Here is a 23,316-nt window from a genome sequence, read left to right as displayed (position 1 = left end):
ATGCTGTAGAAACAGAATATTACAGTATTATATAATAATAATTCAATATTATAGCAAATTATATAATATAATATAATCAATAATAATCAAAAAGAAAGACATCATTTACAAAAATGAACTCAAATCAAATACAATTTAAAAAAAAAAATGTCAGAAACTTTTATTCCCTTCGGTATATACACGTATGAAACACTTTGTATTTGTTGATCCGACAACCCTGATGATTAAATTGGTCAAAATTGAAAGTTTCTTCCTGTATTTAATGTCCTAATTAGAGGTAAGTTTATGTGGCTGGAACGATCTGCACATTTATTTTGTTCGAGTGGTCACGCTGGACCGCGGTGTTCAGTGCTGCAGCTCTCGGCCCGAGTGCGATCCCAAAACTTATTCATATTTATTTAAAAAAAACAAAAGTATACAGAAGAGGCACGGTACACACACATGCCCTGATTAAAAACAGCAAGATACTGAACTTTAAGGCAAAGAACAATCTGCATCCTGCTTTGGTTTCACATTTCTCACGTCACTGGTTATCATACAGCAAAGAGCCATCAAAATAAAATAAAAATAAAAACACACAAAAGAGCTGATGTTACAGTAGTAGAACAAAAATGTATGATAAACCTAGATGAGCAAAAAAAAAAAGCTTATTGTTTTTGTAATGGCTCAAAAGCAGTAACGTCACAATAAGCTGCGAGGCCCGAACAGGGGTGACAAAAAGCATGGAAAAGCTACACAAGAAAACAAAAACACAAGGTGCCCGAGCTGCTCATGGTCTCCGGTCGTAATCGTTCACCCTCCTCTTGAGCAGAGACAGTTTGGCTTTCAGCTGCTTGCTTCTCTTCTTCTTCATTTGGTATTCTGAAGACTGTGAAGAACACAATGAGAGAGATCATGAGACAACGTTTAAAGAAGACTACAGAACTAGAACGTGCATCGTTTTGATGAGAGTTGATGGAGAACTGATAAGTCTCAGAGTTGATGGAGCAAAATAACCTCCTGAATCAGATCTGCACATGAGATCATGCGCAATATATCTCACTAGATGCCTTCTGGAGGAAAGGTTTTATTTAGAACCCTACAACAGTCTGGTTCCCTATTAGAAAGGGTACTACATTAAACAGATCTTTTCTTAGAATCTTGAATCTTTAATTATTTATAAGGACCCTTAAATAACCCCTGAGGAACTAGGTGAATGGGTAACTGCTCCAAATTATGGGACATGGTAATTGTAGACAATTATTGTCAGGCGTTTAACATCTATCTGAACTGTCTTGGTACTTGTAGATGCACTTATTAGGCGTTTATTGGTGCTTCACTGCTAACAGAATTACGTCTACAGGACGTTTTCAGAGATTATAAGAATGTTATTAGGTGCGGGCTAGCGAGAGATACCCTGATCTCCTCAAAACATTCCAAGCACACCTTCCTGCTACTACAGGGACATAAGACCAACACAGGACCAACTGTTTACATGGCTGAATGTTGTGAATGACGCTATTATCTTGTGTTAACTCAAGTCACGATAAAAGGAAACACACAACACAATGGATGAGCGTTTCTTACCCTTTTCAAATTCTTCAGTCGGGTGTATACCTCCATGGCATCCTGATTTGGACAAGTAAAAAAAATAATAAAAGTAAATAATGATTGAACAAATGACGCTGTTTAAAACATCCAGTGAACACAACGACATTTAAAAGACTCGATAAAGACGTCTTCGTTGATGTTTAAGTGAAGTCTAGATTTCAACCAGGGGAACGTTTTAAATATATATATATATTTTAAATATGACTTTGTGCTTGTGTACAAATGGTCAACTTACTGTAATTAAATTTAATTTTTTTTAAAAAAAGATGTACGTTTAGTGAGCACGATGAGCAAAAATGTCTTTTGTCAGCCAGTTGAAGTCTGTGGTGAGGCTTAAGTTCATGAGTATGCTTTAATTAAACAGTACTGAAATGATCTGTTCAGTGGTGACACACAGTTACAATGCAGTCAGAACTACTTACTGATCTGTCATTTTTTGAGGCGTATTTCTAGTTTCCACTCACCAGGAATTGTGGGCTTCCCTCCTGAAGGCCGTCGAGCTCTCTGTCCACTTCGGCCAGGCCCAGGTTGATGTCGTCGAGCTCGGCCTGCAGATGCTTGTACTCCATGAGATCGCGGTCGAACTCACGCTTGTAGTCCAACCGCTCTCTTTCGTTCAAGATGGGAGGGAACTCACTGCGATAGAGTGAGAGCAAGAGAGAGCAAGAGAGAGAGAGAGAGAGAGTGAGTTACACAATGATGTCATTAGACTCGCTGCAGTTTCGTCTCCAGTTCAAAATCAGATGCATGTGGAAATTAAAACCACCTGACCAATCAGAATCGAGAATCCAACAGTACCTTGGTTTCCAAACTTTTCCCAACGAATTCTAGATCCAAAGCAGCACTGATCTATTAGTAAAGCAACATTAGCGAATACGGCCCCTTATTTAGTGTATAAACTGTGCCGTGCACGGTGTACACAGCGACGTGCTGACGTCATGGAGATTTTGATTTCATAAGGTTACGCGCTCTACGGTTCCTGTGCTATATATAGCACCTCTAATTTACAGACTGTAATCAGACAACAGAACAAAAACAGTCATTATGTGAACATTTAATCGCTAATGTGATGAGAGCCATCACACTTTCACAAAAAAAAAACAACAGCTGAAATCCCAAGAGATCAGGAAAGTAAATGTCGCTTGATTTTGGACTGTGTAAATGTTTTTGGAAAGGTTTTTTAAAAAATGTAATTAAAGGATTAAGATGAATTTAAAAAAAAAAAAGAAATGATATCTAAATGTAACTACTAATTCCATTTACTCCTGTTTGAAATCAAATGCTTGAATCTTTACATTGTGTTTGTTTGTTTTTCGTGTTTTTTACTTGTGCTGGTTTCTCTGAAGCGTGTTCTCTGATTCTTCACTTCCGAGTTTCAACACTTTTCTTACAAGGCATCTTTAGCTAAACTGGAATTTTAATAAGTCCCTGCACGGCCTAAAGAGTATCGTTCCCATCGAACACACACACAAAAAGTAATAATAAACCCTTGACAGCGGTGCGGGTGCCTGCATTGTCCTGACTTTAAATCCAGGTTTGGACGTGAAAACATCGAACTATCCCACACTACATCAAGAACAAGAACAACAGCTACAGCAGCATGTCCACCTATAAACAGCGTCGCATCTAGGAGCTCTTGTATTACAAACACAAACACAGAGTCCACCGAGGACTGTTTATATTTCCTCACTCAGCAATTCCGGCAAGTTCTGGTTCTCAAACGCGATTACATCATCGCTCGGCCCTAAAACCGCTCGTCCTTATTGACTGACGGGGAGCGGTTTGAAACTCGCCTGACAAATAAAAGCTACGTTCATGAACATGAGAGGTTTAAACACGACAAGTTGCTCAAATGTGTTTACCAAGTTCGCTCATTCACCTTGAACTGCTTGATGAGGGTCGCTTTTTATTTTATATTTTGGGGGAAATATAAGAGAGTTATACAGTAATAAATATAAACTATAACCAGATCGGAGGAATAACCCTATCTACAACCCCCCCACCCACCCACCCATGTAAAGTTCATTTTAAATCTTCTTACCTGTCGTAATCGGCGTCGTCCAGCTCATCCGCCGATTCTGCTCCGGTGTCATAGTCTCTCGCTCGGCCTTTCAATACGATCGTCGTGCTGGTCGTATCGGAGGAGTCACTGTGAACGAAGTAAAACACACACTTTCAGGCACTGAAAACGTTCAATCAAGAGAGATCGAGATCAGAGATTAAGACCAAGTCAAAGAAACAAAAAAAATCAACAAATGACACAAAAAAAACAGGGTTATAAATGTACAAGAAGTATTTTTATTTAACGACTGGCCGCTAGTCACATGAGTGATCGGGAATTTCTCAATACAAGGCAAAAAAAGAAAAACAAATCCCCAAAACAACACTTTTTAAATTTTCACATTTGTCTGGTCTTTTCACCGTATGTTTAAAACCGGTTAGGAATAATAATACTGAATTCTCTTTTTAAAATGGATGGCCGTCCGGTCACATGACCGCAGTACACGGCCTAGAAAGAGGAAGTCAAGAATGGCATTTTTTCAAAATGAACACGAGGGAAAGTTTTGTGTCAAATGTCACTGTTAGTCACATGACTGCTAAGAAAGGAAGGAACAGGACATGAATTTATAACGCACTGTCTGTGTTTCTTCATCCTTCAGAATGAGGAATGATTACTGTTGTATTGTTAAGCAGCTGATAAAATAAAAATCATAGCGCAACAACCATGACGCTAAATGGACGCCATCTTGAGTGTGACCAGTTTCCTAGAACTCAGGAGCTTTAAATAGTTGAGTCTTGCAAAGTGTGCGGTTTGATGAATCATTACATCATTCTTTAATAGATTATTTAAAGAGCAACATTCCTTACCTCTGACATGCATACATTTGTATTTTCCTTTCAGTATATATAAGAAGATCCTGTGCCACTTAATAACTTTAATTAGAGTCTGATTCATTCGTAACTGAGTCATAATCCAATGACAATAGACCATAATTACACAACTCTGGCTTGTGATTGGTCAGAAGGTGTTTCTGACTCATTTTCTATAACAGCAGCTCTGACAGTAGCGCAGCTGCAAATCACAGGTTTATATTAAAGCGCTCGTTCTAATACGGTGTTGTTTCTATAGTAACTATGTGTTGTTATTTAACAAACAAAGATGTAAAATCATTGATATTGTGAAGTTTTCTGTAAGGAGACATTTATTGAACATTTATTGGTAGGAGTTTCCAGTATCAGCGCTGTGTAACAGTCAGTAGGTTTTCCACCACGGTAATGTCTTCAAGACAGATGTGTTTACGCTTTTTCGTGGTTTCTCTGCACGGTTTGTCTCGGTAACTTCAAGAAAGACAAAAATAATGAACCAGCCGCATGTGCGTTACAGACACAGCATGAGAAAAGCGTATTAACGTCACTCAGCTCGATTCCTGTGGAGCAGGATAGTCGAGTTTTAAGAATGAAGAACAAAAGCTTTGAATGCTCTCTACATTCCACTGCATAAATGAAGCCCATCTGTAGTAAATCCAAATCCTCAGAGACATGCAGACAGTTACTTTATTCTTAAATATAAATGAATCGTGTTTGTGTATCTATTCATAAAGAACCATAATCTGTGTGTTATCGTCACTATGAGGAACAAAAGGAGGAGCTGCGTATGGATGTGGAAGAAGGAAGTGAGGGAGGGGATCTTTCTAATAAAGTAGAACCAATGAAATATATAGCAACATAATTCCCAGATGTATATGAACTCAGATATAGCGATTAGATCAGAAGAGAATACTGGTTAAGGGTTTCTCAAGTGCATCTTACTTATTGCAAACTTAAATGAAAGGACAGACATGTACCAGAATAGATCACGGTTTAAAAATGATTCATTTTACTAAATACACCATTATATACCCGTCATTTTTACCCCTGTAATTTACTGGTGCTGTGACAATTTTTTTAAAACGGTAAAAGTATTTGCTTTGCGATGTCCCAATACTCGGCCATGTTATGTCATTATGGAGTTCCAGCAATCTGTAAACAAGCCCCGAGGCACACACGGCACCGAGGAATAGCACACTGAGTGTAATACTTTAGAGCTGCTTAAAAACATGTAACGATTACATGTTCAAAAACAATGACTTGGATGCCTGGTGATCAGTGATTAGAAGGTAGGTTACAGATCACCATTAGTGCCTGAAGTACTGTGGTGTTCTTTTTAAAAAAAATAAATAATAATAATTACTACAAAATGACGGTATAGGAGGACGACATGGCAGCTGAAAAAGTGTGCTGCAATTTTAAAAACAGTTTAAATCGCACAAAATGTATTTCTGCACATCTCAAGTCCATCCATCCTTCGGTACCGCTTATCCTACTCAGGGTCGAAGAAAGCCTGGAGCCTATTCCAGGGAGCTGGGCAGGGGACATCCTGGACGGGATGCTAACCCATCGCGGGGCACAATCGCGCACACATTCACGCACACATTCACGCACACATTCACGCACTAGGGACAATTTAGAGATGCTAATCAGCCTACACAAAGGTCTTTTGACTGGGAGAGGATACAATAAATTCCATTTTTTGTTCCCACAAAACAGAACAAGGGTCCAGTGTACACTTCTTAACCTGAAAATAGTCCATAGAATCGTACTCGTGCTTGTTCTTGTACTTCCAGATTCATGTTGACATTTACTGCAGTGGCATTTGTACAAATTTGGTTTCATGAGCGTTTCTTTTCCTGGTTAGATAACATCTCTCACTAACATTGATAATTAGTAAACGCCATTTTAATGTTTAAATCGTGTCCAGGTATATTTCGCCCAAGCCATTAGTGGGTGGGAATTGGTAAGACCAAATTGGGGAGAAAATGGAGGACATTCATATCTTTTTAAAGCTTTTTTTCCAGGGGTGAAACTTCCTCTTCCACCACATCTCCATCTAACCTCAGGGCTTTGTTCAGTCTAATGGATGTGCACACTCACCCAGGCAGATAGAGTGGTTTCGACACATCCAGGGTTTGGTCAAGATAATTCCTTGAACTGCCGATCTGAGTGTTGTGATCGTTCACGTAAGCCTCTGGCTCCCCGGACACATCAGTCACCTGAGAAGAGAGATTAAACAGATTACAATCCGACCTACAACCCTGCCTCCGAGTGCCCAGTGACCCGGAATTAATCTGTTTAGTAAACAGTTAGCAGAAATAAGGGAATTTCAGGGAATACCCTGCCTCCGAGTGCCCACACTCTAAAAAATGCTGGGTTATTTTTTCCACCCAAACGTTGGGTTGAGCCTTTTCGTGAATTTAATTGGGTTATTTTCTCAGTCTTAGGTAGTTTTTGTGTACTTTTTGTGTAACCCAACCACTGGGTTATTGGCTGGGTCATTTTCACTGACACCTGAATCAATGCACCCCTCCCCCACCGACACCTCAGCCCAGCTCCTTGGGTCAAATCAACTATTTGAATTCACCTCAGGTGGAGGTAGCGGTTTTCACACGGACCACAGGTAAGTTAGTGTTCATCACTGAGTTTTTGATATTTAGGCAGGAAGCTCTCGAAAACGTATTCACTGTAAAGCAGTAACTCAGCGAGTGATAATTAACTTTACATTACATTTACATTACATTTATTCACTTAGCAGACGCTTTTATCCAAAGCGACTTACAAATGAGAAAAATACAAGCAAAGCGATATATCAAGCAGAGAACAATACAAGTAGTAGTATTTTACCATGTACTGCTTCCTCAGTGTTGGCATTGCACTACTAGTGTTGTGTGTTTATGCTGGCAGTGAAATATGGATTGAGGTTGTTCTATAATTCTCTGGGTCTGTATCTTATCTGAGGCTCTGAGTTAGGGTTAGCTACCTGGATGCTGTCACCAGTAGGGATGAGTGATGCTAAACTAGACCCCCATGTGTTAATAACATCATGTTAGCATATCATGCTTGCAGTAATGTTAGACACTCCCATTCCCTTTTTGAAAGATAACGATAATGTAGCATTACAGCTATTCACCATGATGTAATACACAAAGTGGGTTAACGTTAACTACATTTAGCAAGTGTTTTGGACAAGGCAGGCTGTAGTAATTAGCATTAGGAGCATGGGTTATGGGTTAGGTTTCTTCATGGATTTGGTGAATGTTAATGCTGGGTAACAGGTGGAGACAGTCAGTGGATAATGGAACTTAGCTAGCTCAGTAATGTGGAGGCCAAAATTCTTCACAAGATTAACATGACGAAAAGAGAGGACGAGGTTACAGTAGGTTGTAATGCTTACCACTATCTCTGTAACGTTGGTTACATTAATTAGCTTGTGCAAAAAAATTGGTGGTGAGGTGCTAAAGGCTGGAAAATAAATATTCACAAGTTAGCTAGATTTTCCTGGTGAGCCTACAGCACCATTTCGTTGATTAGGAGAGCGGAGGTCACATTTCCAAAATTACACAATTTGGGATTGTGTAACACATATTCTCAGATAAAGCCCAAAGGCGTTTGTCCATATTTTCTAGCTAGCAATTAACCGATACTCTTTTTGCTCTTTTACGTTTTTTCAGATGGAAGGGAGTGGGACTCTTGTCTTCTACATGGCTGAGAGATTTATAAGAAGACGCATCAACTCCGATTCTTACATCTGACAAACGTTTTAATGATTTTAATAAATGTCACCTGAATTTCATGCAATTGTTTGTTTACTTTGGGAGCATTTTAGTAGAATTTTAGCATGCAAACAAATTGTATTTTAGGGAAATTGTAGGGGGGAAAGTATAAACAATATATCTGTGTTATTTTGTGTTATCTTTGTGTGGAAATGTTTAACACACAGCACGTGTTAAATGTACTAACACACTGACTGTGTTAAAAGCAACACAAAATGTATTGTCCTTAACCTAGACACGCAGGTGTGTTAGAAATTAACACATGATTGAGTGAAGTATCAATATACTGACCCATAAACCCATTACTGTACACTACAAACAGCACAAATGTGCGATAACGGTCCAGTTTACATGACATTAAATGCACCGCTATCTTCGTTAGCTTGGGCGTCCTTTTTTTTAACGTCACTGGATCGTAAGTCAGTTCCTCAGTTTATTGGATGTTTTTAAACGTCTCCTTCGATCAAAATCTGATGTTTTTGTCTTAAATATATGACTTATTCCAGTCATTTACTTCCAAGTCCATATATAAACACCACTTTAGCAGCTCTAGCAATACATTTCTGAACACCTTCTTGTGTAGAAATAAAGGAGATACCATGTCAACATATTTGTTTATAATGTGGTATATTTGACATTTTCAAAGGGTAAAAATAACCCTCAAATTATTAACCCGTTTATGACTAAATTAACCCAGTGTTTTTGTAAAAATCAAACCATCCTTTGGGTTGAAAAACAAGCCATTTTCTGGGTTAAAATTAACAACCCAACTTGATGTGTTAACCTGATTTGGGTCGTTTTTAACCCAGTGCTTTTACAATGCAGTGACCCGGAATTGGTCTACAGTAAACAGGGTCCGGTTAGCAGAAATAATACAATTTTATTAGGGAATATCCTTCAGATACTATCAAAACATCCTTAAAGCAAGCTGATTATTTTCATCATCAGCGCAGTGACTAAATATGTAGTACCTGTTACTGTTTTTTTTATGTGCTGCTTTAAAGCACTGTTGTTGTTTTTTCTCCCTTGTTGTCAACTAATTAATTCTTATTCTCTCTCTCTCTCTCTCTCTCTCTCTCTCTCTCTCTCAATGGTAAACAATATGAAAGAACCCTGGTAGAACCAGTTCCACCGGTTACTATCTGCAGATACCAGGACACAAAAAAGTGGACGAAACTGCCACAGCTTTCACTGGCATGAAAATTCTCTCAGGCCATGCACTGCCTCTGTCTGACATGAATATCAGCAGAATTTTAAAAGAAGAAGGAAGTCAGAGGACCACCTTCTCTTGGTGCAATTGGTTTGCTGATTAACAGGGCTACGTCATTTTAACTTCATTTACTTCAAACATTAGCTGCTTTCACAGATTGTAAGTTAAGATATAGTAAGCAATTCAAGGGCCTTTGGGTACCTTGGACACACCCAGAAATTTAGCCACAATGCCTTTTACTTTAATCCTGAATTGGTACAGATATTAAGTGCGAAGCAGCAAATGTGCAGCAAACCCACTGCGTTCTACTCACCCATTTTTCGACGCCATGAGGAAAGCCATCTTTGACAGAACGGGGTTCCTCCCAGAGCACGCGGTGCATCCCATACCGGTTAATCTGGGAACGGCTTTTAATGGCAAACGCCATCATAATGATGAGTCCTATGCTCACCAGGAATCCCAAAACAATAGCAATGGCCTGGAAGAAGCACGAAGGAAAAATCTAAGTAAAGAATTTGCCTTTAATCATTAATCCCCCCCCCACCCCCTGGAAAGTCAACTGCTCACCTCCTGAGGGTCCACCACACAATAGTGATACATGTACTGGTTGATTATAAGGGCTGATGCCTGTGCTTGGTTCTGGTTCTGGTACTGGGAACACAACTGCCAGATCATGCTGTACATCATGGATCCGCTGTTCTGTGCCATGGGGTTGACGGCCACTAGGTACACCACACTAGCGATGAACATGAGCAAAGCCAGGATCGCACAGATGACGATACTCACCAGGTAGAACCTGGAGGACTTGGTTGAGTTCTGCCTTGAAACCACAAGGATGAAGATGACGAGAATGGTGATGAAAGTGATGGCGGCGATGGCGATGATGAAGCCCTTGCCTGTCGTAGGGTCCATGTAGCCCCCGCCGTAACCCCCGCCGTAGCCGCCCCCATAGCCATATGACCCGCTACCGATGCCGCCTCCGTACATGTTCGACCCGTAGTAACCCCCACCACCCATACCACCCATACCACCCATACCACCCATGCCGCCCATGCCAAAGCCTCCGAGTCCCATGCCATCCATGTTGTAGTCCCACGCCAGCGTGGATGCCACACACACAAACACTGCCACGCACATGATGATGACAATGATGCTCAGGATCTTCATCACACCGGGCGGCGATGTCCAGCGGTAGAAGTGGAGCACTTGCTCGTCGGGGTAGTGCGAGAACGTGTGATGTGACATTCGGTGAGGACTAAAGAATTAGAAAATGAATCACTTAGATGAATCAAGTGTCAAGGTCTCCTACCTACATGATTCCCGAATCACAAATCCATATATACACAACTTACGTCCGCTTACTGCTGCTGCTGTGTCTAGGTGAAGGCATGATGGGGTCTTCTGGTAGATGCTAGTAACCCTGTTACAAGCCAAACAAATAACTTTTTTTTTTTTAAACAGTACACAAGTTTACCTCTAAGACGAAGTCCAGAACCTACATTTATCATTTTTATCACATGAAGGCTACAAATAAGACCGAAAGTGATATATTTAACAAGGACACTGTCCCTGACAGCCTATTTTTTTTATTTTTTTTTACATTTACATGTACAACCGCAGAGTTTTACATAGATGATAATGATGGTGATGATTTCAATCTTGCGACATGCTGTAGAGAATGCGGATGCTGCTTTAAAGGTGTTTAAGGGAATAAGACCAGGCTGTTAGGCTGAAAGAAACAATTAATTCATGCGGTCAGGTGTCTATAAATAGACTTTTGGAAAGAGAAGACGAGAAAAAATAAGGAGATAAAGAATAATCGGTGAAATTTAATTTGACATAGAAATTAAAGACGCACGAGACGCACCTAGGCTATTTATTCCTCACGCGCCACAAAAATATATGTTTGTTTGTTTTGTTTACATTACGCCTTATCTACAATTTAGTGAAAAAAGGTGTAATTACCTTAAATTAATCCGAAATCCAAACCAAATTGAGCCACACAAGGATATTACACACCTGTTCCCCTGCGCTACAGACACCCGTGTGCTTAAACACAATATATACTCTCTCTCGCGCGCGCGCTCGTGTCGTGAGCACTGCGCAACAGGTACAGGTACACAGCTCGGGCCACGCCCTTTAGGACCGGCCGCATCTTTCCGCAAGGCCCCGAGGGTGCAAATGTCGCCTACTATTGCGCATGCGCATTTCATCTCGTTTTTTACATTTTTATACGTGTATACATTTAACCTAATTTTATGAACTTACACACACAAAAAAAAAAAAACCACATGCATGATGTCAATATTTCACACATTTGAAGTTATTTTCTCGTGTGCTGGTACCATGTTCAAGCCTATATTCTGTGAACACTGAAATGACTGCTACTGTATTCTTTTCTGAAAGTGTGGCTAATACAGTCTAGTGTGAATAGTTACTCATTAAAAACCGTTATAACTAGGAGACTTGAAATAAAGCTTTCTTTGGATGCTTCATAACATCCAGCACTTTGATCCAGGGTTCGAACCTGAGCTCGAGCTACTGTCTGTGCGGAGTTTTACACGTTCTCTCCGGGTCTGTGTGGGTTTCCTCTGGGTTATCCGGTTTCCTCCCGCTGTCCAAAAATAAGCCGGTAGGATGACTGCTATGCAAAATTGCCCCTAGGTGTGAATGTTTTTGTGCGAGTGCGCATGGTGCACTGCGACAGCCTGGCGTCCCCCTTCCAGACTGTATTCGCACCTCACACCCAGTATTCCCGAGATTGGATCTGGTTTTACCTCAAACCTGACCAGGACTTGTGCTTACTAAAGATGACTGAATGGATGAATGTACTTGGAACAGTGCCAGAACCGAATATTTTTTTTATTTAATTAGTAATTATGCAATGAAATGCTCACCTAAGGCGGAATGTTCCGGTTTCCAGGCACCAGACTTCATGGTCAAAATGGGAGTGAACACAAAGCATTGCTCCCTTGGCATCATTTTTACCTTTCTACATCATTTTACTTTTCTACATTGTTTCCTATCATGTAAATATGTTGTAACAGTGCTTTTAATTTATATTTCTAAGGTTACTTGGGTCATTTGTGCACAATGATACACGACACCTGATACAAGTCCTTTTTTAAGGCCTGTCCGTTGTTTTTTCAGGTATTCGTGTTCCAGGTGACAGATTTAGTCTGATATTGCTTATGCTGATGTACTAACTACAGTAGTACTTTCATGACCATTTGCCTCACACCCACACCCACACACACCCACACACACTCACAATGCATCCATGATTTCCCCTTTAAAGTCAATGGAACACATTTAAAATATATGGAAAAGCTGAAAAAAGGCCTTTAGTGTGTATCATGTACCTTAAACCTCTAATCGTTAAGGTAAGTAAGTAAGTCCAATGATTTACACATATAAAGACACTATATCCACAAATGATAGATACAGGTGAAAGATACATATGTAAGGTACTACTCCAGCTACAAAGAATGATACAATTTAGTGCATAACAATATTGAGAGTGCAAACCGAAAACTCTTTCTAAAACAGTGAGATTAGGTATCAGGAGCACTGTATGGTGGAAGCCATGCGCTCTCCTTGAAACTAGTTGTGGTAGTAAGGTGAAACTGGCGTTCACAAACCCGTCAGACCAGTCAGCACTCACATCTCAAATTCCTTCATCACGACTATGGCATCCTCGAAACATCACAACACAACACACCATGCAATCAAAACACGAGTGAGTGTGCGGCTGAAAATAATCACCACCTGCTGTTTTAAGGTGAATGATAAGGCGTGATATCTACTTATATCCTTATATTCGTACACGATGTCCTACAGAAAATCACCAAATTAAATACATATACAGGCTATGTAATGAACGCTGTAGCCTTTTCAAATGATAGATATATTTAATCTCAGAAATCAGCTGCGTCTTGCAAGAACCCCATAAATACTGTCAGAACATTGCTATACTACTTTATCACTCTGGTCACCAAAGTTAAATATTTCAGACCTGAATGTTAACAAAGTATTTATTTTTTTTTCACTTTCACAACTTCCTTTTCTATGAGTCATCTGTTACAGGTTATGAATTTTTTCATAACATTCACTCAACCCTGTTTCCAGAACATATTCACCCCCGTAAAAAAAAAAAAAAGTAATAAAAGTTAGGAAAATTGCATCACACGAATTTCCTGAAGATCACGGGACGAAGAGAAGTACGTTCTCTCATGACTCCCCATTTTCATTGATGAGGTCAATTTGAAAGTACAACCCTGTTCCCTAATGGTAAAGGAATGCTATCAGCACAGGTGCTAGCCAACAGCATTGTGTATATATGCTAATTCTATGCTAAAACTTGATCCTGTTACTTATTTAAAAGTTAAATACAGCCTGTTGGCTATGTAACCTTGTAAATATGAGATTGTTGCCTGACATTAATGGTTAAACGTGTGCTTTTCTTGGATTGAAAACATTTCAAGCACTTCATTTCATTTCAAATTTCTCTCAGTTTGATCTACTGAAAATGTGTTTCCAGGTAAAACTGTTTTCTAGAGTGTGTCCCTATAATCTCCATACACTGGGGAAAATAATACTTTTTAGCAAAATGTCTCCAAAAATTATTAATACTTATATATATATATATATTCTCAGTTACCCTTTAACAACCCCTTTGACAAAAGAAGGATGTATTAGAATCATTCTCATGGTTGGATCAGGAAACTGTCACAAGCTTGCGATGGACTTTAACAGGAAATATGGCGAGCACATTTTGTCCATTACACCAGTGGTTTTCAAAGTGGGGGCCGCCAGGGGGCGACAACAATTTGGTGTGGAAAATAAATAAATACATGATTCTCACATTCAGACAACGAGACACACACACAATCAATTCCTAATGTAATCTAATGTAAAGATGTAAGATGTAATTATTAATTTAAAAGGTTGATAAATTCTGAAGTCTGCATTTTTAATGTGTTTTAAAGACATCTTGCAAAAGGGGGGCCTCAGGCAAATGTAAATGCCATCTGAGGGGCCTTGTCCTGGAAAAGTTTGGGATCACCTGCATTAGACAGTGGATATGATTCACAACAAGGTTAGTGTAGGAGAGATTTGGTGGCACTTGGTCAAAGTTTTGGCAAGTTAAGCTTTTATTAGTAAAAAATTTTTTTAAATGAATAAAATGTCCCACAGGAGAGACTGATCTAGGCTGGATCAGATCTCATTCCCGACATTTTAATTCGTTAGGAGTTTAGATCCTTGAAGTCATCTCATACAAAGCACAGTGATGTTTGAAAATGTCCTGAGGAGAGAAAGTTGTTTCTTCTGAAATGTAAAAAATTTAAAGTATGAGGTGAAAGAAAAAACTCAAGTAGAGATAAAAGTAACACACAATAACAAAAACAAACAAACAAACAAGACAACGTATAATGTCAACGAAAGTTCTATTTTTTACTCTCCTGATATAAAAGTGTACAAAATATATATATATATATATTTCTTGTAAAATTATGGTAAAAATCACATATGGTGTAGACAGCTGAAAAAGAAGGCAAAAAAAGAAGCTTTTTAGCTCATCTAAAATAATCTATATACAGTCCATTTCATAAAGCAATAACATCCAGCAGTGCATACGCAGTTATTCTGTAGAAACATTGGCCATGAAGTTTAAAATTGAATTTAAAACATCTTCACATATCGCATGGATCTCCTGTTAAACACAAAACTATTACAAGAGTTCACATTTTAATAACCGGTTGCTACCTTTATAAAAAAAAAACCAAACAAACAAAAAAAAAAAAACGCAATCTCACACAAATTTTCCTAAACATTCTACCGAGGCAACGTGAATTCGATTTACTTTGTATAAATGAAGATGTGAGAAAAGTTCTGACACAAAGCCACACCCATCACCCTAACGATACACTTTTGAGAATCCTTTTTTCCTTCTCAAAGTGTAAAGTTAGTGTAAAAGTTGTTTATTTTCTGGAAGGTCAGGATCATGTGAAATTATTTTTTTAATAATCAAATGAACAAATTAAAAAGAAAAAGTACAAATATATCACATCTTTCCACGTATTGAAGGTTTAAAATTCCTTCCTGTAAGTGGCGCTAGTTGAAGTGTTAATTCAGCTTGACTGAACTAGCAGGAATGTTGTTCCTGTGGACACGCTCAGATATCCTGTTCCACTCCAGGAGGCTGCCTACGAAGACAGAACGACGACACCGGACTTTTGGCACATGTTTAGTTGCGTATACTAAAAGATGATTTATAATTTAAATAATTAGGGTTGTTTTTTTCTCCTTCAAACTAATAAAAACACCAAAAAAAGTTTTATCCATCTCAATCGTTACGGCATTGTATAGAACTTCATACACGCAGCACTAGTGTTTACTTTACAGGGAAGTGAAGCGTAGATATCAGACTTAACCCTGGATTCGTGCCACAGTGTACCATATCTCTCTCTCTAACACACACACACACACACACACACACACACACACACACACACACTTTAACGCTGTCAGGACTCTGGCTTAGTGATGATGTCAGACTGCAGAGTGATTTTAACTGTAGCCGTCATTCCAGTCCATCACTTTGTCATATTCCTGGATCTTCTGCTTGATGTGCGAGAGTTTGTTCTTCAGGTACTCGCATCGCTCTTTCTTTTCAAGGAAAGTGGGGTCCTGCAAGAGCAGACACACACACACACACACAGGTAAAATGAGTAACACATATCTAGAGAAATTGTTACAGAAAAATAAGTCAAATTTCAGATTGCTATAAAGCGTGAGAGTTCCTGATACTTGGAGTCGGTTTTCCAGAACAAAGAATGATTTTTTTTTTTATCCTGACTGTAATATGACCCAAAATCGGACTGAATACAAGTGTTAATAATCAGGCAGAGCCCATAGTTTAAAGCATAACAAAACCCATGAACTAAAGTAGGGAAACCTCAATAGCCTAAAGCTTACATTTCTCCTAAAGAATTGAAAAGATTACGTTACCCATAACAATCACAGCGGTATCTGGACACGCCCCACTTTGAATACGTTCCATAACGTCGAACAGTTATAATGAGGAAGACCGAAGTCGCACTTACGTTCTTTTTCCTCTGGTACTCCTGCATGATTTGACTGATCCGCTCTTGTTCCTGTAGGATTTGAAAGAAAGGTTACTAAATGAATCACACACAGACGACCAGCTGACTGGCGCTCAAGCTTAACATTTAAAAAAAAAAAAATCTCTCATGCAGACCAAGGAAGTGCTTATTGTTTATGAAAAACGGTGGCCCATATTTAGAACAACGCTCGATGACCTGAGTTCAATTTGTATGCTTTTGAGGTCATGAAGATTCACAACCTGTGGCAGAGCTCAGATCAGATCGGATCGGATCGGATCAGATCAGATAAGGGGTCAGAGCTGCTGTTACAGAAAATTAACCAACACCTTCTGACCAATCAGAATTCAACAGAATCCAGCATTAGGTGGACTGTTTGATCGATTGACCAAATTCTTGGTTAGGGTTAATATTAATGTTAATCATGGCATGACCATAACAGGAAAAGGGTATCGTAGACTTGAGTTTAAACTAATAACCATCAATTTTAAAGAATGTTTCGATCCAGGATGTCACTAGTCAATCCAAGCACTAATCAGTGTGTTAGGATCTGAGGTTTTGTTTTTTCACCCCAGTTGATTCAACGACATTACCATTTGACTGGACGGCTGAGACGGCAGGTTCTTAATCAGATTGTCCATCTCCTCAAACTTCTTGGCCAGAACCTGAACCTCAGCATGGATCTCCTTATACTCTGCGTATTGATCGTTAAACACAGCCCTGTACCGGTCCTTCTCCTCATCGGTGCGAATGGTGGGGTATTTCCTGCAGGAAAAATCACATCCTTAGTATTAAGCACCATCATTTCTTGCAGAACGGAACTTCATCTATCCTATCCATCCTTCATCAGTACTTTCATCCATCAATCAATATGTCCACCCATCCATCCATCCATTCATCAATATGTCCACCCATACATTCATCAATAATCAATAAATCCATCAATACATCCATCCATCCATCATCAATAAATCCATCAGTATATACCCATCCATTCATACATCTACATTGTCCACATGGTATTTAGATTCTACGAATGAACTCACGCAACATAATCTGCAATGACCACCGGTTTAGGGATATGTCCCGCCGGTATGTGACCCCTCAGGTACTCCGGCTGCATCATAGCCTGTGGAACAGGTGTAGCATCATCCACACTGTCAGGGGAAGCCATCGTCTGAGGTTTATAGACTGGTCCCGATACACTGGATCCGTGTCCAATCTAGGGATAAAGTCGATTAGTGCCATTCAGACCAGCTGTTTCAATTGCAAATGTGAATCCAGACAACGTTTACGTCATGAAAGTAGTTACCATGGTCATCGGTAACGATGCGACAGTCTTCATCTAAACAAAAGGAGATAAACAAATCATGAAAATGTCAGATGACTTCCTAAATTTATTCATCACCTCAACAGTGTTTGACAATTTGACACAACTGGGTCGATTTCCCTGGGTTCTATTTGGGATACAGCAACATTTTATTTAAAAAAAACAACACAACATTGGTTTTGTCCCAAGAATTATACATGGCGAGCCTGAATGTGGTTCCTAAATATGCTCTCTTTATGTTAAGGCGTTTCCCCACATGGCTTACCTCTTGTGCCAGGGCCTCACGACGAAGTCTTGCCTTTTCGTGCCTCCACAGTTTGAGACACACTCCAGCCCCTATCAGGTACAGCAGCATGGTGATGAAAAGGAAGATGATGGCAGCTGTTTGTCCAGCTTCCGTGCGACAAAAGGCAGCACTGGGGCCGTTGTTGAAAAACGGGGAGTAGCAGAGGCCACCGCGTACCGTGTCATTCACGTACACTATAGCTGCACACAAATAAAACACCCCCAGTGCTGCGTTTATTATACACTCCGTCACTGGCCACCAGCTGGAGTCCAGCAAGATGGTGCGGTAGTACATGGTCATCCCCAGCACAAGCAGGATGACCGTGACAATCCAGGCCAATCCGGCCACCACCAGGATGAAAGGTGTTTTGGGTCCCCTGTAGTTGGCTCCGTAATTGCCGTACATCGACCCCATGGCTCCCCCATAACTGCCTCCAATGCCAGTCTGCTGATTGTAGCCAAACAAGTTGTACCACTCGTTATCCTTGTGCACGTAGGCGCAGACACACGCGAAGACCGCAGCACCCAACAGGAGCTCGGCGCAGCCAAGGATGCGCAACAAGCCCGCCCATGACTTCATATAGGCGTAGCGCATGTGATAATCCTCCACCTTCTCGCTGTAGGTCATGGCTGTGCGCGCCGAACGGCCTGATACCGATTCGATTGGTTCACCAAGCAGTGCTGCCTGCTCCTTACGTGAGTTGTAGCTACCTCCGGAGCCTCCGTACGGGTCAGTGAAAGAGCTGGGGGCGTTGGGTGAAGGTGGCCGAGAATGCGGAGGTGAACATGGCACCCCCTGGGTAGTGCTGTTCGCGATTTCGGACGGAGCTGGTGGAAACGATTGGGTTTTGCTGCTCCGGAAGCTGCCACCACGGAAGAAGTTCTTCACAGAGTCAGGGATGAAACGGCGCACAGGTTTGATGTCCATGGCTTCATCCGTTTGGTCCTCAGCATCGTTCGGGTTGAAGTCTAGACCCACTGGCGGGTCAAACGGAAGAGGGGGCGGTGGTAAGGGGTCGGCGCTGATGGCCGGCATCACACCACCAAGCGGGTATGGGAAGTCCTGTTCCCGAGACAAAGACCCAGGTGGCACTTGATCATAGTACGGGAAATCTCGTATATGATCAAAACGTGCCGCTGACCCGTTCAATGATGTCATGAGTTTTGTTTTTAGTCTTACAGCCCTGAAGGAACAGTAAAAAAAAAAAAAAAGACAGAAATACATGATTTAAGAGTATAGACAGAACCCAAAGTCAAAAGAACTGGCTTTAAGCTTAGATACTGTCAAATATTACAAGTAAATAATAGCTTGTGTATGTTAAATAGCTGAGTTTCAGTGCACAGGGATTAGTCACGACATTTCGGTGAATGTGAAACCACCGGGAAAGCAACAGCGTGAACACAATCCGTGAGAGAAAAGACTACACACGATATTTAACTCTGTACATCATTAATCTCCTCACTGCTTACTTTTAAAACGAGAACGCGTGTCTGTACCTGTGTTTATTTAAAACAAACAAACACAACAACAGAAAAGCACTTACCTTTACGGCTAAACACACCCGCGCTCCACTACCTGTTTCCTCAGGTGAACGGTCGCGTCACGTGACCCGTCCTTCCGAATCCGATGATGTCACTGCCTGAGTTCAAAGCCGGATTAGCACAGGCTACAGACGCCGCCATTTCGCGGATGAGCAGCAAATCTTTTATTAGTTGGCTTCACTGAAGATCCTGGCAAGCTAGTACTGCACCTACTGTAACTATTTATTCCGTATAAACTAGGGCGTCTCAAACTATTTGTAGTCAGAGAGTCCTTTAAATGTTAAATAAATTCCTTTAACACAAATGAAACATTGTTGAAGTGAGTACAATAATACTGTGTGTATTTATTAGAGACATTGAGCTTCTTGGAACTTTTATTCCAAGCTGGCAGTGTTTATAGGTATGTTTTTGTTTATTGAGGTTTTGATTAACTGTATTAAGTGGATTGTGATTTCCACTCAGTGAAAACATTGAGGATCCCCTGGCTCGGTGTCACCATCCCCACTACACAATCAGTATAGGATAAATAAGATAAAGCTATTTTAATTCTCACGTCAAAACTGCACGTCGTTTCCAGAAACATTAGACTTTGCTAAACTTTTTAAAATAACCCGTGTGCTGATCATTCATGGGTTGAGACCTGCTCATGGTGAAGGGTCTTGTGTACAGTACATCAGGAGTTTCATACTCATAGTCTTAGATGGTTGACAGCTCTAAACACAGATCAGGGATACAGGGAACGTATCTGGTGACTGGGCAACCCGCGTAACCCCAGTCGGGCTCAGCCAAAACGGCAACACAGAGCCATTTTGTGGATTCACCTGCTAAGCCAGTAAGGCAGCAGGTGTGTGATGGAGAGTGTTAGATGAACGAGAAATGGCTTGGGGAGCCCTTGCGTTCCATTCGCTACGTGTCATATTGACTTTGGGAAGCTGAGACAGAAAACAATATTTGCAATGATCACCACTGAATACAGTCAAGATACACAAAACCACCTCTCGCACTTCTGGAGGTGTGTGTAATCAGGTACGAGGTAACAGTACAATTTAGGTTTTTTTTGTAAAAAGCTGTCAGAGTCTGTCTATTTCAGCACTTTATGCAATCTCTAAAAATACAGCGTGGGTTTAGCAGATGCGTGAAAAAATCAATGTGTACTTTTTCAATGTACAATGGAAGAAATGAACCTTTCACGTACAGTTCCATGTAGGAAAAAATACATTTCATTATGGTTCCATTTTAAGTAAATAACGTTAGCACGAGGGTTAAAGAACACATTCACAAAGCATCCATCAAACATAACTAACTAATTCATGACAAAATAAGGGGGGGGAAAGGTATTAATGTCACACCATTTCAATTCAAAATGTCTCCGAACAGGCGGTTGGATCCTGTTAATTGTAATATCGCAGGATACACACTTCGTAATTGTTTTTCTTGGAATTGATTTATTTTGTGGATAAATTTGTAAAATAGACTGTAAAATTTCCGGTTATATTCAGTACACACTATTAAGTTCCTCAGCAAGTCTTTCAAGTAGGGAAGCCATGAAGTTTCTATATAGAACCATACAACAGTGTTTTTCTAAGACTAGAACCCTCATGTATACTTTGAAAAGCCATTTTGTTTTCCTCTAAGAGTGTACTGTGTCTCACTACAGAATGGTGCATTTTGATTAGTCTCCTCCTCTTTGCATGAGTTGTTTTGGGTGCATGAGTGCTCTGAGAAACATAATCTTTTGTAATCATTCCGTATTAGTGCATGAAGGTGCATGTGTGTCCCATCAGTGTGTGTGTGTGTGTGTGTGTGTGTGTGTAAGTGTGCGATGATAAGTGTTTATGCATCAGTTATTGTCCTTCATCCACTGCCCGATCCACTGTGTTATCTGCTCCAGGTTCCTCTCCAGGTCATCAGGGTCATTGCTGGACAGCTGGTGCACGATCTCCTCTTTATATGCCTCCATGGCCTCCTCGTAAATGGTCTGGAAGATCTCGCACTGAACGTTGTCCTGCAGCTTCTTGCCTGTGTATCCCCTACACGAAACAGACAGCAGAAAAACAGCACTTTATTTATGCATGATGCATTTATGTAAGTGCAGATCGGTGTTGACACGGTGATGTCAGAGCATCTCTGACCTGCTCTCGAGCCGATTATAGAGGTTGGTGTTATCCGTTCGAAGGACAAACACGATTTGAAACCAGCGCTCTGGGAAGAAGTCGCAGCCGTGGTAGTCTACAATCACACCTCCGTCCATCATCTTGTCCTCCAGTTCATCCACAACCTGGTAGAAAAAAAGGCCAGAGTTAAAGGAGGCCAAAGTAACCAGAAGCGCTGTGTTTCGCTGCTTCTAATTTCTTCTCCATTGGACGTGTGTGTACGTGTGCTCACCCTGTCTTCATCCAGAATAGGGCATTGGTATTCATCATCGAAGCCATCAAACAGCTGACCTGAGTTTGCAAAAAATAACAAAATAATCATCACCATGCATATTGTTCTTCATCATCACCCCAGTCGTTTATATTTGGCTATTAACATCAGGCTGCACCTCACCGTCCTTGGCCAGATCTCCAACATTGATGTACGTCAGTCCGGTCCTCTCAGCCAGTTCCTTCCCAAGTGTCGTCTTCCCTACGCCCGGGGTTCCTGAAAACACACGTTATGAATTCCAGCAAGATATAAATTCTAGGTCTGCAGGATTATAAAGCTCTAAATCCAACATGACTGTGACACTGTGAAGCTGTGTATGATGCATGTGACATAGTTTATATAAGGAATAAAGCGCTCTGTGTCATGCAGTTTAGTTTTTAAAAATAGTTTCTTCTACCATGCAGAAGCAGAATATTTTCAGATAAAAGCTGATTATTATTCTGCAAAATACCAACCACTAAATTTTTTACACAATATTAAAGAACATGACACAGCTTAAATCTTATTAGGTGGTCATTTTCAGACTCTAAAGAGGGCTTTATTCACAAGGAGAATTATTTATTTATTCTACATATTAAAACTCACAGTGTCAAGTGTCAGACGTGCCTGCTGTGTCTAGTTAGATTAAAAAAGTCTAAAGCAAGCCTACATGATGTAACGCAGCTATATGATCTATTCAGGACATGTATAGATGTACAACTATAAATATTCATACAGAAATGAAAGCACATGTAGTTGATCTGGTACCTCACCTGTGAGGAGGATGTTTGGTTTCTTCATGATCCTCATCGCAGGATTCTACTTTACTAAACTTAAGGTTCTGTTAAGGTCCAAACTAAACAGAGCTTAAAAAAGTTCTACAAAACGCAATAATGAAAACTCATGTATCACCAATAACAATAATATATTTCAGGTTTTCAAGCTATCATCATTATCCTCTGCTCCTGGATCAAAACAGAAACGTGCACCTCAACGTGCTAACGGTGTCGGCTTGATGGCGTCATTAATCCGCGACCGTTCTACAGCAAGAAATATTGCTTTTAATTTTCTTTGCTATTTATATTTTGCAATTATAGCAAAAAATATTTATATTTTGCAATTATTGCATATTGGCAACCAAAACATGCGGCTAAAAATATAAATAATGGAAGACTGTCTGATTTA

General features: G+C 40.2%; 3 protein-coding genes across 4 annotated transcripts; all 3 read right to left on the bottom strand.

Moving 5' to 3' along the window:
• Window positions 1-141: 141 nt before the first annotated feature.
• Window positions 142-11,545, bottom strand: oclnb (occludin b). The gene is made up of 9 exons (XM_053674634.1): window positions 11,413-11,545; window positions 10,800-10,867; window positions 10,015-10,702; window positions 9,761-9,925; window positions 6,562-6,680; window positions 3,632-3,739; window positions 2,055-2,226; window positions 1,567-1,608; window positions 142-868 (listed from the first exon to the last, which is right to left on the bottom strand). The coding sequence occupies exons 2-9, from the start codon at window positions 10,835-10,837 to the stop codon at window positions 770-772; spliced, it is 1,431 nt and encodes a 476-aa protein (XP_053530609.1). The 5' UTR covers window positions 10,838-10,867; window positions 11,413-11,545; the 3' UTR covers window positions 142-769.
• Window positions 11,546-14,576: 3,031 nt separating this feature from the next.
• On the bottom strand, window positions 14,577-19,930 carry marveld2b (MARVEL domain containing 2b). Of its 2 annotated transcripts, XR_008393263.1 has the most exons (8): window positions 19,731-19,930; window positions 18,167-19,370; window positions 17,884-17,916; window positions 17,618-17,793; window positions 17,165-17,336; window positions 16,554-16,604; window positions 15,965-16,137; window positions 14,577-14,775 (listed from the first exon to the last, which is right to left on the bottom strand). XR_008393263.1 is itself a non-coding variant. In XM_017451557.3 (7 exons), exons 2-7 carry the CDS (start codon window positions 19,343-19,345, stop codon window positions 16,018-16,020), a joined length of 1,731 nt encoding a protein of 576 aa, XP_017307046.3. In that variant the 5' UTR covers window positions 19,346-19,370; window positions 19,731-19,928; the 3' UTR covers window positions 14,577-16,017. The 2 variants fall into 2 exon arrangements, 1 of the variants encoding a protein (XP_017307046.3); XM_017451557.3 differs by having other exon boundaries at window positions 14,577-16,137; window positions 19,731-19,928.
• A 1,232-nt stretch (window positions 19,931-21,162) lies between these two features.
• Window positions 21,163-23,103, bottom strand: ak6 (adenylate kinase 6). The gene is given in 5 exon segments (NM_001200852.1): window positions 21,163-21,758; window positions 21,861-22,006; window positions 22,114-22,172; window positions 22,276-22,368; window positions 22,905-23,103. Coding segments are annotated over 5 exon segments (525 nt in total). The 5' UTR covers window positions 22,942-23,103; the 3' UTR covers window positions 21,163-21,568.
• Between the last annotated feature and the right edge of the window lie 213 nt (window positions 23,104-23,316).

Source organism: Ictalurus punctatus, chromosome 22 (assembly GCF_001660625.3).
Source record: "Ictalurus punctatus breed USDA103 chromosome 22, Coco_2.0, whole genome shotgun sequence".
Taxonomy (NCBI): Eukaryota; Metazoa; Chordata; class Actinopteri; order Siluriformes; family Ictaluridae; genus Ictalurus; species Ictalurus punctatus.
This window is presented reverse-complemented; position numbering and strand designations above follow the sequence as displayed.